The sequence below is a fragment of the Glandiceps talaboti genome, chromosome 7, assembly GCF_964340395.1.
Source record: "Glandiceps talaboti chromosome 7, keGlaTala1.1, whole genome shotgun sequence".
Taxonomy (NCBI): domain Eukaryota; kingdom Metazoa; phylum Hemichordata; class Enteropneusta; family Spengelidae; genus Glandiceps; species Glandiceps talaboti.
In genome coordinates this window covers 11,763,178-11,781,187 of record NC_135555.1, presented here as the reverse complement: position 1 = coordinate 11,781,187, position 18,010 = coordinate 11,763,178, and the positions used below count along the sequence as shown (strand labels likewise).

General features: G+C 35.8%; 1 protein-coding gene across 1 annotated transcript in view; it reads right to left on the bottom strand.

Annotated features, from left to right (window-relative positions):
- Positions 1 to 4,594: 4,594 nt before the first annotated feature.
- The window catches only part of LOC144437936 (sodium-dependent multivitamin transporter-like), a 34,337-nt gene continuing 20,921 nt past the window's right edge, over positions 4,595 to 18,010 (bottom strand). Inside the window, exons 5-14 of the mRNA XM_078126970.1 lie at positions 12,145 to 12,212; positions 11,481 to 11,632; positions 10,995 to 11,132; positions 10,139 to 10,224; positions 8,562 to 8,609; positions 8,107 to 8,171; positions 7,764 to 7,852; positions 6,145 to 6,287; positions 5,536 to 5,689; positions 4,595 to 4,628 (exon numbers count right to left, since the gene is read on the bottom strand). Coding sequence (XP_077983096.1) covers positions 4,595 to 4,628; positions 5,536 to 5,689; positions 6,145 to 6,287; positions 7,764 to 7,852; positions 8,107 to 8,171; positions 8,562 to 8,609; positions 10,139 to 10,224; positions 10,995 to 11,132; positions 11,481 to 11,632; positions 12,145 to 12,212 — 977 coding nt within the window. The remainder of the gene's footprint in view (positions 4,629 to 5,535; positions 5,690 to 6,144; positions 6,288 to 7,763; positions 7,853 to 8,106; positions 8,172 to 8,561; positions 8,610 to 10,138; positions 10,225 to 10,994; positions 11,133 to 11,480; positions 11,633 to 12,144; positions 12,213 to 18,010) is intronic.

The following is an 18,010-nucleotide window of genomic DNA, read 5'->3' as shown; positions in this document are numbered from 1 at the left end:
AAACGTGGTCTGAGATTTTATTCACTATTTCCACCAACCATTGTCTGCTTAAAAATATTTGTGATATCACACTCAATCTAATGTCTTCATTTCATCGTTTTGAGACCCTCAGGACGACCTCCCGTGTTGGGTCGAAACGTTGGCAATCAAGTTTTAACGTAGACTGAAGGACCTGTCAACGTTTTTGTTTGGGCTAGAATAGTTTTACGTCTACAGACCAAAAGTGTTTGTTATACTACAATTTTAAGGCAACACATGTGGACATTGCCATTGACAAAAGTCTAAGATACTATACGCACATACGGCAGTGATATCTATCGGCACAGATAAAATAAATCGATAAAAAATTAGACAAACTGTCACTCCTCGCCCTAAAAGACTGTCACGAATACACTGAATAGTTTTGAAGCGAGCGTTTGTTCAAACAGTATACGCCCCTTTGTGTAAGTAAACCATTCATGGCACTCGAACAGTTGTCCTTAGTAATGTCCTTAGTAACCCATATGTGATTCTAAAAACAACAGCAAAAAACAAAGCATTGATGCATTATACTAGCACCCAAAGTGATAAATAGTTTGATTTTCATGACCTTACATCTCCTACTAGTAGCAAGTCGCCTCAAGGCCAAAAGTGTGGTGTTTGATCATGTAAGAGGTAAAAACAAGAGAGATCTGTAATTTTAAATAAAGCGTAATCATATGACCTTTATCACTGCATGTCACTCATTAGGTGATGTATGTGTAGCTTTTGATTTAAATCGGTCCTTTGCATAATTAGTATTATCTTTACAATACCTACTAGTTGAATTTCAATCATAGAGACCATATGAATATTTAGCTAGAAGACCTGTCATGAAAGACAATTGCATTTATCAAACTTGCCTTAATTTGTACTATCGATGTGATGTTTTATTTTATTTTATTTGGTTTAAATCACGCCACACAATCATATCATGTTGGTTATCATAAAATATTTATTTAGCTATCATAAAGGGCAAACTGCTCGAGTACCATAAATTATTTGATATTATAGTAATATATAAAGGGGTGTATAATGTTTGAACAAATGTTCTCTTCAAAACCACTAAGGGTTTTCCCCCGAAGGTCTTTTTGGATGTGGAGTGGCAGTTTCTCGAAGTTTGGATCGATGTACACTGATAAATATAATCTCTGTGTCTATAGTATTTTAGATTTTCACTAATATCTACACATACAATATCTACAATTTATAGCCCAGTATATGAAGCTCACCCTGTTTGCAAACATAAACTGATTTGTCCATAGAGGGTTTCTGGGCGGGAGTGTGGAAAAACTGTACATAATAATTAGCAATCAGAAGCAAAATTCTACATTTGCTGATAAGAGGGTGAAAACCTCAGTGGATATGTACTAACCCTTATGACGGGAGACCCCTTCTCACATTCGTGGCAAGGGCATTGCTTGATTTATCCACCATGTCATTACTTAAAGCTTCCTTTCGACATTTAAGAAAAGATGTAGGCATATCAGGCCTCGTCACAGATATACATAATTTTCATAAAATTGATCTTATGTGCGCGACTAAAAAAGGCCTGAAGGATGAGGCTAAATTAGGCACACTTTAACCGCCTTTTTTAAAAGAAGAAGAATGGGTATCTTGGATTTCAAAAACTATCAACATTACAATAGTGAATAATGGTGGGGGTTTCCGCCAGAATAGTTCACTTTGTAATGTAAACATGAAATTTGGTACAGTGTGTAAAAGTCAATTAGTCAGCCACTCAAACCTCCAATATGGCGACCATTTTTCAAGATGGCCGCCAACCCAAATCTTTCAAATACACTTTTCAACTTCAAAATGAACTCTTTTGTCACAAATCATCTGTCACTAGTCATACGTCATTTTTAGTCACAATACAAACCTTAGGAACAGTCACAACTCTCGTTTATTTTCGTAACATAGTATTGTAAAAAAAACAAAATCAGACTTCAGGGCTACTACTTTGTGTATTCCAATAGGAAGACATTATTGAGGTATTGAATAAAGTCATCAATTCATTAAAAATATGTAAGAATCAAGAATAGATATTGCTCTAGGCAGACTTTAATACAACAGTGTTCACTGCTATATCAATTGTTGACAATAACGCTACAGTTGAAAATATCGCTGAAGAAAATCAGGTGAATTGATATTTAACGTTGATGTTCAAAACTTGGGTTATCAAATTCTACGGAACCAATTTGATCTATATCTGCATGTAACGATGTACACATTTATCAACAAAACTTAATGCCACCAATCAAAAGTTCAATAGAATATAAGCGTCTTCGGTATTGTATTACACTGTTGATTGATGAAATGATTTGATACACAGTGAATGCAACTATTTGAACGTCATACATTTATATTTTTCTATTATTTGGTCTACAAAGAATCATTTGCATATTACGTAACTGTAAAACTGTACTCTGTATACATGTATTCTGTTATTTATCGCACACTTACAAACAAATGACAACATCAAATCCTCGTCAATTCTGGTTAGTAGACGACATTCAATACAGCCATCACAAATAAATAATTACATTTTCTCCTTCTGCAACTTTTCCTAGTTGCAGCAATTTCACTCAGTTGCGGAATAGTGTCACTATTCAAGTGACTTTTTATAGTTTCTATAATCTTCTGTAGCAGTCTTTGGCCTATAGATAAAACATATGCATGTTTCCTCAAACAAAATGAAATAAAACAATTTCTTTTTAATATGTAGCATTATACCATGCCTGAAATCATGGTCATATCCAAGTATAGAGACAGAATTATTCATCTTTGTTTTTATCAAGCACGTAGGTTTTAGATATAATATATTGGATAGTGCCATGATTTTTGGTATTTCATATATGTAAGAAATGAATTTACCTGCGACTGATGCGTTTCAAACGAGTAACTAATCTGGGTTTGACAGATGAAGTGTCAAGTCCTTTTGTCTACGTAGAATTTAATTTATTATCTCTAAGACGACGTCAAAGCAATAACAGAGTCGCCCGAGCACAAAATTGCTATTTTCAAGTTTAGGTTGTTTCCATAGATTATTCTATATCATGAACAGCACGTACACATTCAAAAACAGTTTGCACAAAAACAAGAAGTCACATATTCGTGGGGAAAGAAAAGTAAGGTGAAATCAAGACCTCTGTGACCATACTGTGTATAGTAGTTTGAATTTCCCACATTTGCATTTATTACCCACAACGACCTGTATTTACCCCTGTTGTGTGAAAGTCATTTTGACCGACACATGGCACATTTTGATCCTAATTACCATTATTGAGCACTCCCCAGAATTGTTTGACGAATACCAGTTTTTACTTTAGTAAGTTGTTTAAAGCTTTTGTGTAACTATGTAATATAAATTGTAGGCTTGCTATTTCCTTTTTTTGACTAGGTGCGTAGTTTCCGAGATATCAGCATGGAAAGGACAGTCACTATAAAAACTAAAAAAAAACTCCAAAACCATTAAAAACCCACTCGCTCAAGAGATGGCGTCCGATCTCTTTGGAGGAACTTGATAGAAAAACGGTCTACTATTTCTTAAATGTTACGGAGTCATTGTTTTGATTCCTACACTCAAGTTTATATCAGTAATTGTACGCATAAACACACATGAATCCCTTGGTTTGATAAGCTATGCAAAGTGAAGCATACATGAATCCCTTGGTTTGATAAGCTATGCAAAGTGAAGCATACATGACTCCCTGGTTTGACAAGCTATGCAAAGTGGTAAATTATGTTATTTAGACTAACTGTCAGCAGAACTGATAGTTCCAGAGATTCAAACCTTTATTAGTGTTCCAGAGGGCGCACAGAAGAACTGGAAGGCAAAATGTGGTAGATATAGACCTAAATGGGATATAAATACTTATTTAATTTGGACGTGGTTGATTTCTGAAAATTTCCCGAAGACATAGCTTTGATCAACTTATTTAAAGAGATGGCCTATCACAGCAAGCGTATGTTTGTAGGAGTAAACTTGACACACTTACCTTACAAATTTAACCAGTAACAAAGGATTCACCTTACAGTTTCTTTCTTTGACACTGATTAAACGGACGACTTCGCTGGCAACTATACCAACCAATATCATTGAGAGTATGTTTATCGGTAGGTAATAATAAACAGTCGCCTGAATAGGATAAATATGTGAGAAAAATGCGACGTTAAAAGCGTTTCAAAAAATATACAAGGTTCGTTTAGGAAATGACAGTTGGATTTTCGGTTTCTTCTCAACTTTCTGCGACTTTTCATATAAAGTTTCTAATCTCGCGATATTGCGTATATAGGGGGTTATCCTAAATTCAACTTGTCGGCTTTGTTCCTCTTGTTGAAAACAGATATTTGGTGGTGAAACGTTACTGGTAGCTAATTCCATAGTTCATCAATATATCTGTTGCTTATGAACGATCACTACACGTCAGACCATTTTAATTCGACTAGTTGGGATTTTGCCAAACACCATTTTATGCAGAGTTGCTAAATCTCACTTGTTGGTCACAAATTCGACTTCTCCACTTTACATGTATAGCACCGGTACCACTACAGTGCCACCAGTCTCCTTATTTTATCCACCCTTCTCAACCCTTGTGTCAAGTGTGCTATTGTAGTTAAAAGAAAAGTTCAGTCAGACTTATTTCTGCCTCCAGTAAGCTTATAATGTAATTCAAATTATCAACTAAATGTGATTGGGATGATTAAAATAGCACCCCGGCTGTTCAAATACAAAGATTCCCATAAAGCATTTCATGAAATCCTGAACACGTATCAAGTGCAGTAGAGTCCCTTTATAAGATTTCAAAATGTAAGAAATAACAAAGGTGCTATTTTATCACCAAACTTCACATGTAAGTCGAAGTTGGAGTGATCAAAAGTGACATACGCTTAATGCTGGAGGCGATATGTATCCTGTTGTTCGACGTAATATTGAACTGATGCTATTGGAAAGTCCCAAACACAAACTGAAAAGAATGCCAATAGATACACCCCTGAAATGAAAGACAAATGAAATACTTCTGTAAATTATGAATAGTTCATCCAATGTTTGGAAGACCTGCAACTAATCGTGCCTTATTAAAATGTTTAAACATGAATTCTGCAATCAACAATGTTTGTGACGTTTGTACTTGCAAAGAGTACATTAAGATATATTGTGTGGCGTTTAGTTTTTATGTTATTTGTATTGTGGCGTCTTGATTGGAAATGCGTATTTTTTATTTATCGAAAAAAGGGATGTTGGCTTTAAAAAGAAAGGTCCAGTCAGCTTATTCCTGCCTTTAGTACAGCGGTAGTGGTTATAATATAATCACCGACTTGACATCATTTGAAGTGATAACATAATACCGTAATAACTTACTCAAAATCTTCTGAAGACGTTTTACCGTCAAGTACACGTCAATGAAGTTGGGTTTCTTAACAAGGTTGATTAAAGATGCACTGCAATACAAGTTTATCAAGGATATACATATCCTGAATTCATTGAACATATGTGATGAATAACGGACTTACCACGTGTTAGATCTTGGGTAGCACATTCCCAGAATATACGTACCAGCTAAAGGACCATTAAACACAGAAAGAAGTGAGTTTGTGCTCTCCAAAAGAGTACCTACATACGGTACAGCAAGGGAAATTGCAGTGGCTACAACACCAAAGATCAATGCTAAAGATGGTTTGAAAGAATAGAAAGAAAAAAAAGAGACATTTTTGTGGATTTGGTATCGAAGTGTCAAGAGTAATTGAAGTTGGAGTCATTCAGTTTTGTTTCATAAATCATAAAACAAACAGCGAGATAAAGTGTGATTTAATTTCATGGTGGGACTTTCTCATCGATTTTCCGACTCATTCAAAAACAACTCCACATCAGTTGCCCAAAACAGTACTGCATATGTGCAGGGCAAATCTGTAATCTATGGAGTATTTATGTCAGATCATTCGTACTTACATGTTATTTTTGATATTTTTGTCAGTGAGGCTTCGTTTATGTCGACAAGAATGAAAGTGACCTTTGACCTGTGGTCAAACATCTTGGCAATAGTTGCATACAACACTGCAGTATGATTGACATAGAAAATATATACTATAAAGAAGTAATTGTGCTACAATCTTCATACTTACATACTAATTTTGATAGGTTCGTGTCAAAAGCTTCGTTTTTTTCACAAGGGGTGCCAGTGACCTTTGTCCTGTGATGACGCCATGGTTTTACAATATCTCGAAGAATCATGGCTGCAATGGCATTTAAACCAGACGATATTGAGCTACGAACAAGAAAATCGTTAGTTGTAATGCATTATTTATTTAATTCTGAATTTCAGTGATCTAATATCATAACTAGGCAAAGCCCATAAGCTCGCGCAGGTTAGATTCATTTGTGACCGGCTGCCTGGGCCAGGTTTCGTACACTTGATTTGGGTCATTTTCCAGGGGTGTTGACCATCAAAATTTATTTTATTGAATGACATCTAATTCTCTGACAGAGACGAGAAGTAAAGAAAGTCAACACTCTATGCAGTTGTTGGTTTCAAAAACCATCATAGCCATTAGATTAATATTGTTCATTTTCAATCAGCCAACTTATCATAGAACCTCAACCAACGTTGGTCTTTGGACAAATGTTTTGTTGACACGTTGCCGAACATCACGATTTCTGAATTCAACTCGATGATTTAGAAAATATTACTGTACCAACAAACATAGGAAAGCAGTAATTCTTTTTAGACCATGTAAAAAAAATCAATTATCGACAATATAAATGTCAAAACCGCACTTCCACAACCCGGAAATTCAACTGCGCTATGTCATCAGTGGTCCGTATCACATACTGCCATGCGTCAAACTTCCAAATAGTGTATTAAACAATTTCTCCTAGTGGTACAGCTATGCCTCGATACTCGTTACAATTTTACGATAATCGTGCCAACAGGCCTACAATATTGCAATGCATGACGATGTTATGTCGCCTATGCTATATGGCGATACGGTAGCGCGTGGAGGATGCACGTTGCACGTAGATGCACGTAGTATATGGAAGGCGCATGCGTAGTCACTGCGCGCCGCAATGCATCCCTGGGAGAACCACCAATTTTTTTCGCATAGTATATACGACGCGCATGCATACTAGTCATTGAGCCGCTACGCGGCAGATTCGCTGCCACTGCGCGAGCTATTAAAGACCTGAACTCAATATTTTTGTTTCGGATTTAAGGTTTGTTTTGTATGCAAAGACAAATAAAATATTACAACACAAAGCAATAAGCACAAAACGGAAGCAACGGCCATGGCTCAAGTTATTGTTCTTGAATATGTAATGTTAATAAGCAGTATATTTTAAATGAATGATATCAATAAGGAATATGGGTTTTGAAAAATGACAATATTCATCGATTATTTTCCAATTTTTCAGCTATGTTATTATCATATGTTGACAATACGTATATATTGAACAGTATATAATAGGTGTCATTCCACAAGTTTTTAAATCAGCAGTTATTCGATATTTGATCAAGAAGCAAAGTCTTGATCACAATATACTTAGAAATTATAGACCAGTGTCTAATTTTTTTTTTATACCAATAATAGGTGACCTAGTCCGTCGACCAAAAATAACCAAACCCTTCGGTCATAATAATGGCGATATGTCGTGATGTAGAGAGACCAGGGTATAAACGCCGAATTTATTCTTACAAACGTGTTGAACCTGTCTTGTGTGTGGTATAATAACAGTAATATCTCACCTCATTGCACCAGCAAACAAACACGATATGAAGAGGCCTTGTATTCCAGGTATCCTTCCCAGTTGAGAACTTATAAAATAGACGATAACCTGCAAAGAAATCATATCCAGAGCTTTAAGCAAGATATCATCAACATAATCATAATCAGCAATCAAACCTAAAATATAATTTATCGCACTTTAAAAAGTTATGCAATGTATGCCATGTAAAGGTTTCAGCAAAGAGAAATACACAATTTGATTACCTGCAAAAACACACTCAGAACAAGTATATACTTCTTCGCTGAAAGCATTATGTATTATAGACCATTGCTTATATAAAATGCTTTATAGATCATAATCACCTGATCTGCTGATGTATAATCTGGTTGATAGTTTGCTCTACCTATTTGACCTCCATAATTCATGCCTAAAATACAACAATACAATTGTGACAACACTCACATTTCTGAACATAAATTATCCATTGGAATTAGCCATTCAGAAACATGAGCAAAACGAACACACTTTAGTAATTCCAAAATAATCGAGAACTGTGTACATATGTCAAAATATGACAAACATAATTGTCAATGATTTGAAATGTAAAGTATTTGTTTGGCTACTTTCATATTGCTACCTGCTATGGTTTAATTGGTTATTTGACGAGTGTTCTATGACTGTTGGCTTGTTTTATGGTGTCTTGCTCTTGTTAATGTAATTTGTGTTTGATTTGTTTGTTTAAATGGTAAAATATAAACAGTAAAGTCTTTTCTAAGGATGAATTTAAAAAACAAAACAAAATTAAATTACTATTTACCTGGCGAAAATGTTGCATTGATACCAGGCTGTAAACTGCTTATATTATCTGAAGTACAAAGACATTTAAGACATAAACACTATGAACCGTTCATGGAAGTTCGTCGACTGAGGTGTTTGTTTGTGTCACATTCATTCTCCTTAGCCTCAAATATCCGTTGTATAAGTTAGACCAAGAACTACCACAATACAATTTGTCAAGCGTAGCCATCTTCTATTCTAATTCTCATAATTCTCTTTAGTGTATATTGTGTATTATATTATACCAGTATATTGATGGTGGAAATCGAGGGATCTGATTGGTCTAGACATCGAACTAGCGCGTCTAAAACGAGTGATAATGCACTGCTGGTACGATAATGCACTGCTGGCACGCGTCCAAATTTTGTTCGTCTGCACGAGCGTTGAGTTGTAGTCCGCCGTGATACTGATAGTGAACTCTTCGAATTGTCAGAGGAGGATTTTCTCTCAATGAGACAATATTTTATGAGAAATTATGAAGGAAATTTCGAAAGCAACCCAGTCATCGCGTATTTGTTCAAATCATCGCCTACTACATGTACTAAGGTCAAGGCGCTAGGCATGCACGTCCCAGCCTCGGCGCGGCTGGAGTGGAAACATTGGTGAGCTGTCCTGTCCTGTCATAAAAATGAAGCAAGTGAAAGAGGTTACACTGGCCGACTTACCATTAATCTAAATAGAAATTTGTCTGGGATCCTGTCCTAGATTATCAGTCATCAATCCGAGAGGGAAATCCTCAAACCCGAAAATCTACTGATGTAACTTCCAGTAATATAAATACATTGTAAATATCAACCTGTCTATCATTTCACTGAGTCGCCAATTCGGCCGGGAACGATCGAAGCACGCTGTATTCAATAAACCACTTCAAGTTTATACCTTGAGTCAAACAGGTTGTTTATTCATCACTGTGCACTTTTAATGAGCCGATCAATGAACAGATTATCCCTAGAAACGACGAGCAGATAAATAAATCCAGTCGCTGCACGACGTTCACATTGAGGCCAAGATCAGCTGTCTTGAAAAGCAGCGTATTGTTATGCAAATTAGACACAGAGGCGCATATGAAACGAGAAAACGTTAGTTCTTATCTTGTTTCCGATATTTTCAATATACTGGTATAATATAATAGCGATAAACCACCCCCTGGGGAAGGTATACCACTCGGTTTTGACCAGTGAACTCAATATATGCACTCGCTATCGCTCGTGCATATATTTCGTTCACTGGTCAAAACCTCTTGGTATACCATCCCCAGGGGGTGGTTTATTGCTTAATTTTATTCTCCTTTCTACAGCTACCAGTACTCTCCATCCATTATCGTCATGTTTGATGTCACGGTATGGATCCTAGCGTCATCTCTAGTATCTCTTATCTTTGCAAAGATTCTTGACTGTACAGAATCCAAAGATTGAAGACAAACTAACAACATGGTTGTAAGAATCTGCAATCAACATTAAATATCCTATGATCATACAAAACATTTAAGCAGAGCATCATGTTATAATAATCAAACATTCTAATATTTCACACATGTAGTGTTACTTGAACACTTACTGTTGTAGTAAGTAAATAATATCAACCCTGTGGCATATGACATTCCATAGAAGAACCATTTAATTGGAATGGTTAACAACAACGACCTGTTGTGATAAATTAGAAGATTGTCTATCAATGTATTATGTCAAATAAGAAAAAATGAAAGGAAAATGCAGAAAAAATCAAAAACAACAAACGCAGACATGCAGATTCCCCCCCCCAAGCATAAGTTAATACAAAGGTATATCAGGTAACTTCTGTGACCAAACTGAATAATCTGATTAAAATTATGCACTTTATATGAAATGTCTTTCTTGCATTGATACAAAATAGATAAGCGAGTGTTAATCATATTTCTAACACATCATTTTCATACTGCCGTCAGTGATTAGCTTACATTGCGTCACATGGTATGAACTAATGACCCATGGTGATCTCAATTTCCATAGAGCGGGCACTGTTTGTATTCTTTTTTCCTTGGGCACTATTCACGTAAGATGGGGTCATGCAGGTGATTTGCCTTGACTTTGATAAGAATTTTGACCTGAGACTATGATGTATTGTGAAAAGAACCATTGGGCTGATAGGTAAACTTCCATTTTATTGTCCCACAGTTAGGTAAGACTGTTTAAAGTCAGGGTATACACGCATACTGAGCATATAACCGGTAAGTCTACAGTATCGTCACATATGAATCAAAGTACATCAACAGTGGTTATAACTCTGATTTTCGACAATGCTTGTCTGCTTGTCAAGAATATTACATCCTACTTTGGAATTACTTAAAAAAAACAAGAGAATATTTGTATGGACTCGAGAGATATTTTGATGGAAATACAATATGAGAAATTTAAAAGGCATTTCAAGTACTCACCCTTGAGCACTTCGCACAGACTTTGAACCTAGCAAACGCTGCACCGCAGCTTGATTGAAAGAACTAGAAAACGTTTGAAATCCACCGTTTAATATCATAGTAAAGTACGTCAACCGAACTGTGGGATCCATACTAAAGCTGGATAAAATCACATAACAGAAATGTGTGAAAAGAAAGTGGTGATAATATATCACATGATGCTTTTCAAATATATTCCAGCTTTACACAAGTTGCAGACTACGACACTCGCATTCACCAAGTTAAACATGCCTGTATTTTGCAATTATGTTTTGATATTAACATTAGTTCTACCAATCCCTTATGTTTCGCATTTATCAGTTGTGGTTATTATAGCGTATTTCATATTACATAACATATTTCCAATAACTAGTTTGAATTATTTTGAATCTGTTGAAAAGGTGTTGTTAAGCAAACTTGTCCTTGTTATTTGGTTGATACTAGTAGCGACGAAGGACATAAACCTACTCGACGGCCAATTTCCCCTGTTCTTTCGAATAGTTCAAAACACGTTCCACTCCACCAGCTTCTATCAGACCAAGAACTAATACAGTAACAACTGCAGCCGTCATAACAAAGAATTGGAAGACATCAGACCATATCACCGCTTTCATACCACCCTACAGGGGAAATTACATTAACAATTCAGAAGCCAATAGTTTGTTATTTCTGTGATAATTAGATAAGCATTATCAAACCTAGTCGATTTTGAGTATATGTAAGGAAGGAAGGAATGGAAGGGAAGGGAAGGGAAGGGAACGAAACAGGTTGATATATTAACCGATGGATGCACGAATGATAGATGATTGGATGGATGTGTGGATGATTGGTTGGTTTGATGGTTTTATACATACGTGGGCGACGATGAGTGAGTGAATGAATGAATGAGTGAGTGAATGAATGAATGGCTGAATAAACAAATAAGTAAATAAATAAATAAATAAATAAATAAACGCAGTATAATTGTATATTTGCTCTAGGAAGGAAAACCAAAACCCAGTTTGAATATTGTATGGTACATAAAATAATATGATATAGATCGCATCGACTTTAAATTGTATATATTTATTTATTTATTTATCCATTTATTATTTACTTTGTTTAGAGTACAGTAAGAGGTATTTTTTCTTACCAATGTTGTATAAAATGTACATACAACACCAATTATTAGCGATGTCAGCCACAGATCAACACCCTGAACTGCAAAACATTGCAAAATAAATAAATAAATAAATAAATAAATAAATAAAATAGTTACCATAATTGCATTCATGCGCATGCACTCATTTCGTTTTTGATGACTGTGTTTTTTCTTCTGGTTTTACAAATTCAAAATGTTTTGCGACATGTCCAATGCGTCATGTCTGCAATTAGATTCTTTCATTTTTGTCAATTTGAAATCATCGTTAATTTTCCTTTGGTCCGCCATTTGTTGACACAGACACTAATAGGCAAAAATATAAAAGCAGATACTCGAATATAACACAAGGGCTCGGGACAAATAAGAGAGCCTTCCGTAATTACAAGGGGAGGGGGAAAATCAGCTCCGGGTTTTTGCGCGCGTAAAATGACCCTCCCCATTCCATCATGATAAAAAGTGACCCCCTCAATTTCCTTTCTCTAAAAGCTGACTGTACCCTTGTTCAAATATTTCGAAAATATGATTCAAATGCTGTCAGACAATGAAAAGAACACAAGTCTCAGAATTAATATATTGTTTTAAGGTATAGGTGATTTCCCCAACTACTATCATTAGAGTGAATATTTGTTAAATCAACACATCATTAATCAATACCTGTGATCTCACTGACTGAGAAAGCTGAAGGCCTGAAAATCAACTCCCAATCACTAGATGGGCATACTAGTACTCCTGAGATTGTCGGACCGACCACAATAATATTCCTAATATCCTACCAACTGTTCTCGTTTTACCGATGTGGCAGTAGTGGGATGCCATATTCCTTCAAAAATGTGAAATTAGACAATACCAGATTTATACTGAATCATGTGAATGCCTTCCGTGAGGAAGCTCTATATCTGTGATTCGTCAAGTCCCAATGAAACTTAGTTGTCAAAAACGTTGTTGAAATGCCCGCCACACCTTCTATTCTCAGCACAGGAAAGCTTGCCATCCTCGACTTCACTTGGCTTTTGTGATCCCCTACGGGAAAATTGTCAAGATTTTGTTGAGTGGCGCACCCTCGATCACTGTACACTAATTACATAGAGGTCAATGTATAGGTCACCATTATTGTTACATTGTCGCGAAATTTTCTTCGTAGGCTAGGCTAGGCGAGGCTTGGTCTATTTTCCATATTTTGACCAAACACACATGATTTGGGTATAAATTATAGATTATTACACTTGATAAATATGTGAGAGTGTATTTATATCCTGAGATACAGAGTTAGATAAATGATTATGTACAAACCTTGCAACAAACAGCGGTAGTTTGTTATCTAGAGAAATCGGAAAAGAACACGGTAAAAAGCAGGCGGTTCGAGGTCAATATAATACTTCCTAAACTTCTAATCGAAAATCTTAAAAAACACGATTTCTCTTTATTCATCTGTGCATCAGTGTGTGAAATTTGAAAACGATAAGTCCATATTTGACGAAATTGAAACGATGATAAATATTTCACCTGTTTGCGAACTCTGCGCTCATTGTAAACCTATTTTAAGGCCAAGAAAAAAAATTGTTTTCTGGTGAGTTTTAATCAAGTTAAATACCCTGCCTCGGTCTTCTTTTTTCTTGTGTTTGTCCAGCCAAGGCAGAGTGCAGATCCAAGGGAAACACAGAATAAGGTTGGCATGTACGAAACCCCTGAAACAGAGTCTTTCTCAGTGTAGAGCTATGTAGAGTACGAGTATAAAGTTGGCATCAGATTCAGATTCAGCCTTCAGGTAGCATCATATTGAGCGTCAGATCGGAATACACTCGACCACAGTGAAGCAGAATCCTTCCCTGTAATCTCAAGGGTATTATTTCAGGTTTGAGTCCGTCGGGTATCTTCGGATCTGAGGCCACATGACGCTCAATATAAAGTTCATAAGATAACGCTACCTGAATCTGAATCTGACGCCAAATTTATACTCGTTCGATTAATTACTCAAATTGGTCATTAATATTCATCGGATTATTACCAAAACCTAATCAGTTCTGGCCATTGCCCTACGGAAGATGTCTATGAAATTTCGTTTGAATTGATGCTGCCGTTTTTTTCGGAAATTGTAACACACACACACACACACACACACACACACATACATGTGTTTTATTACAAATGAGGCCTTCAGTACGGGTGTGTGTTATGAGACCCCTAGTTTGTTGTGATGCTAAATCCATGAACATGATATCGTATATTCTTCCCCTAGTAGACTATACAAAAATCATCGCAGTTTAAAGAAACAACCATTAATGAGCTTTCTGTAGGCATGTGAACTTGTGAAGCCTTCCCAGGCTGACGTGGTTTATGGAGCCATTGGGTGTGAAGCATTTACTGGGCATAAGCTTAAAAGTAGAACCTTGGACCGAGTGTGTACTTTTAAGTGGGAAGTAGGGCCATTTACATACTCATGGAAGTAAAGTATAAAATAGGACCTTTATGTATTTTTAAAAGGTAAATTAAGTATCCCTGTATTTTTCGTTGTATCTTTACACAACAGCAACTGCAAAATTTTCAGAAAACTGACAACCTACTGTAATAATCTGGTATTTGACATAATTTAATATGCTTTCTTCCTTGAAATATATATAGACTTTTGAGAATGCAGAGTAGACAGAGGAAAAGATACCAAAAACTCTTGAAAACTTCAAAACCAGTTTGAAGTTTACTAGGTTGTTAGCATGTTATTAGTAGACTTCCTGAAACATGATTGTAGTCATATACTGGCGAGTAAAATCAGACTTTTACCTTTATTTGACAATGATTTAATTGGCCGATAAAGACTAGGTAAAACAATATGGCAAATTTGAACACCCCTTGTTGTAACTGGTCTGCACAAAGGGACAGTGTGATTACATATAGGTTTTTGCATAGTGCTCTTTGAATTCTGAAGTCATGGGCTGATATGACACTAGACACAGATATTACACCAGAGACAGAAAAATATACTGATCATATATTTTTAATTGAAACATCAAAACCAACAGTTAGAACTTTGCTATGTTGTGGACCAACATTATTTTGTTTTGGAATACAGAATTCTACTTAAAAGGGTTTCTTAGCTGATCTGGCAAGTAAAACGTGTGCAAGAAGTGAAACAAATTTTGAACATGATGTTTACATAAAGTATACCCAATCCTTGTTCAGTTTATTTATTTTCCAAAAAATGTGAAAATCTGACTTCAAATGAACAATACGAAATACAGTTCCAGCACACCAAAATTTTGCAGTCTGAGTCAAAGTTGAACTTTTTAAATAAAATGGTGTGACAGGTGAAGAAAGAAATGAGTAGGTGACCCAGAATGCCAGGTCCACTTATATTATCACTTCACATACTCCAAAGCTTCATGGTTAGTCAGAGATTTCAATTATTGTGCAGGTACTGAGTATTTTTGTTTGGGCAATGGAGAAAAATAAATTAAATGGTACATTTCCAAGGAAAGCCAAGCATTATTTTCAGAATGTGGTCGATCGATACACTAGCCATTTGTCACAGCTGAATTTATGTATGACATGCATTGAGCCCAGGTGACAGTGTAGTGACCATATTTGGCAGAACTCACATGGAGTCTAAAGTAGGTTACATGATGCATTTGTATAAATAACTCTGGCCCACCCCCATCTGTCAAAAATTGTTGTGCCTTATCTGACTAACAAATTTACTTTTTTTAAAAATAAATAAGAAAAAAGTCTGCTTACAAAGGTCAAACTCTTTCCTGTACATTACAGATTTGTCCAGTTAGTGACTAGCTACTATCTGCATTGAAACATTTTTCCAGGAAGAGGAACATGAATCAAAATTATTCCACTGTTGTTATATTTAGGAAAGAGAGTTTAATGTATTGAGCTTATGAAATAAGACTGTGATAGGTTAGCAAACAAGTTACTATGTAGCCTAGGATCAATTCAACTTCCTAATACTATAGTCACCACAAAGTCACCAAAGCTTAGGCCACAGATGAGAGATTCAATTTCTGCTGTAATTTCAAATAGAAGACACAAGTCAAATTGTGTACACATTACAAGCTACACAGTAATACTTTGGTGTGTGTATTTTCAACAGAAAAGCAGGGCCATTCACACACCCTTGGTACCATGGTACAATAGAAGGCCCTGGAGTGTGATAATTTAAGTGACAAATAAGGCCATCTACACACTCTTAGTAATATTGCAACATGACAGACCTTTGACTGTCTATTTATACATTGAAAGTTGGCCATTTATACAATCATAGTGATAATATGGCACAATGAAAGGAGTTTGTAGTGTGTACTTTTACGAGGAAAGTTGAACATTTACACATTCATAGTATTTTGGTAGAATGTATTTTTTAAAGTTTAACATGGGGTCATTTAAACACTTATGGTAATTTGGTAGAGAGGGAGACATTATTGTGTTCTGAAGTGGAAAAGTAGGAAGTCCCAGAATGTAAACAGACAAGAGGTCAACTACAAGCTATGCAGCTTTGAACAGCAACCAATACACAATTGTAAGATGACTGATGACTCAATATATTGTTCTCACATTTGACAGCACTTCATATATGTGGTCTTGCTAGATATTAGACTTTAGGGGGATATTACACCAAACACAGAAAAACTATACTGATCACATATTTTTAATTGAAACATCAAAACCAACAGTTAGAACTTTGCTATGTTCTGGACCAACAATGTTTTGTTTTGGAATAAAGACTTCTACTTAAAAGGGTTTCTTAGATGATCTGGCAAGTAAAACCTGTGCATGGAGTGAAAAAATGAAGTAAGAAAAGTTTCAACTTAAACTTTGAACATGATGTTCACATTAAGTATACCCAAGCCTTGTTCAGTTTATTTATTTTTCAAAAAATGTGAAAACCTGACTTCAAATGAACAATAAGAAATACAGTTCCACCATGATACTCAGTGAAGGTTGAACTTTTTAAATAAAATGGTGTGATAGGTGAACAAAAAAGTGAGTAGGTGGCCCAGAATGCCAGGTCCACTTATATTATCACTTCACATACTCCAAAGCTTCATGGTTAGTCAGAGATTTCAATTATTGTGCAGGTACTGAGTATTTTTGTTTGGGCAATGGAGAAAAATAAATTAAATGGTACATTTCCAAGGAAGGCCAAGCATTATTTTCAGAATGTGGTCGATCAATACACTAGCCCATGGTCACAGCTGAATTTATGTATGACCATGCATTGAGTCCAGGTAACGGTGTAGTGACCATAGTTGGCAGAACTCTCATGGTGTCTAAAGTAGGTTACATGATGAATTCGTATAAATAACTCTGCCCCCCCCCCTCAACCTGCCAAAAATTGTTGTGCCTTATCTGACTAACACATTTACTGTGTAAAAAACAGAATAACAAAAAATTCTGCTTACAAAGGTCAAACTCTTTCCTGTACAACAGAGATTTGTCCAGTTAGTGACTAGCTACTACCTGCATTGAAACATTTTTCCAGGAAGAGGAACATGAAGCAAAATTATTCCATTGTTGCTATATTTAGGAAAGTGAGTTTAAAGTATTGAGCTTTTGAAATAAGACTGATAGGTTAGCAAATAAGTTACTATGGAGCCTAGTATCCATTCAAGTTCCTAATACTATGGTCACCACAAAATCACTAAAGCTCAGGCCACAGATGAGAGATTCAATTTCTGCTGTAATTTCAAATAGAAGACACAAGTCAAATTGTGTACACATTACAAGCTACAAAGTAATACTTTGGTGTGTGTATTTTCAACAGAAAAGCAGGGCCATTCACACACCCTTGGTACCATGGTACAATGGAAGGCCCTGGAGTGTGATAATTTAAGTGACAAATAAGGCCATCTACACACTC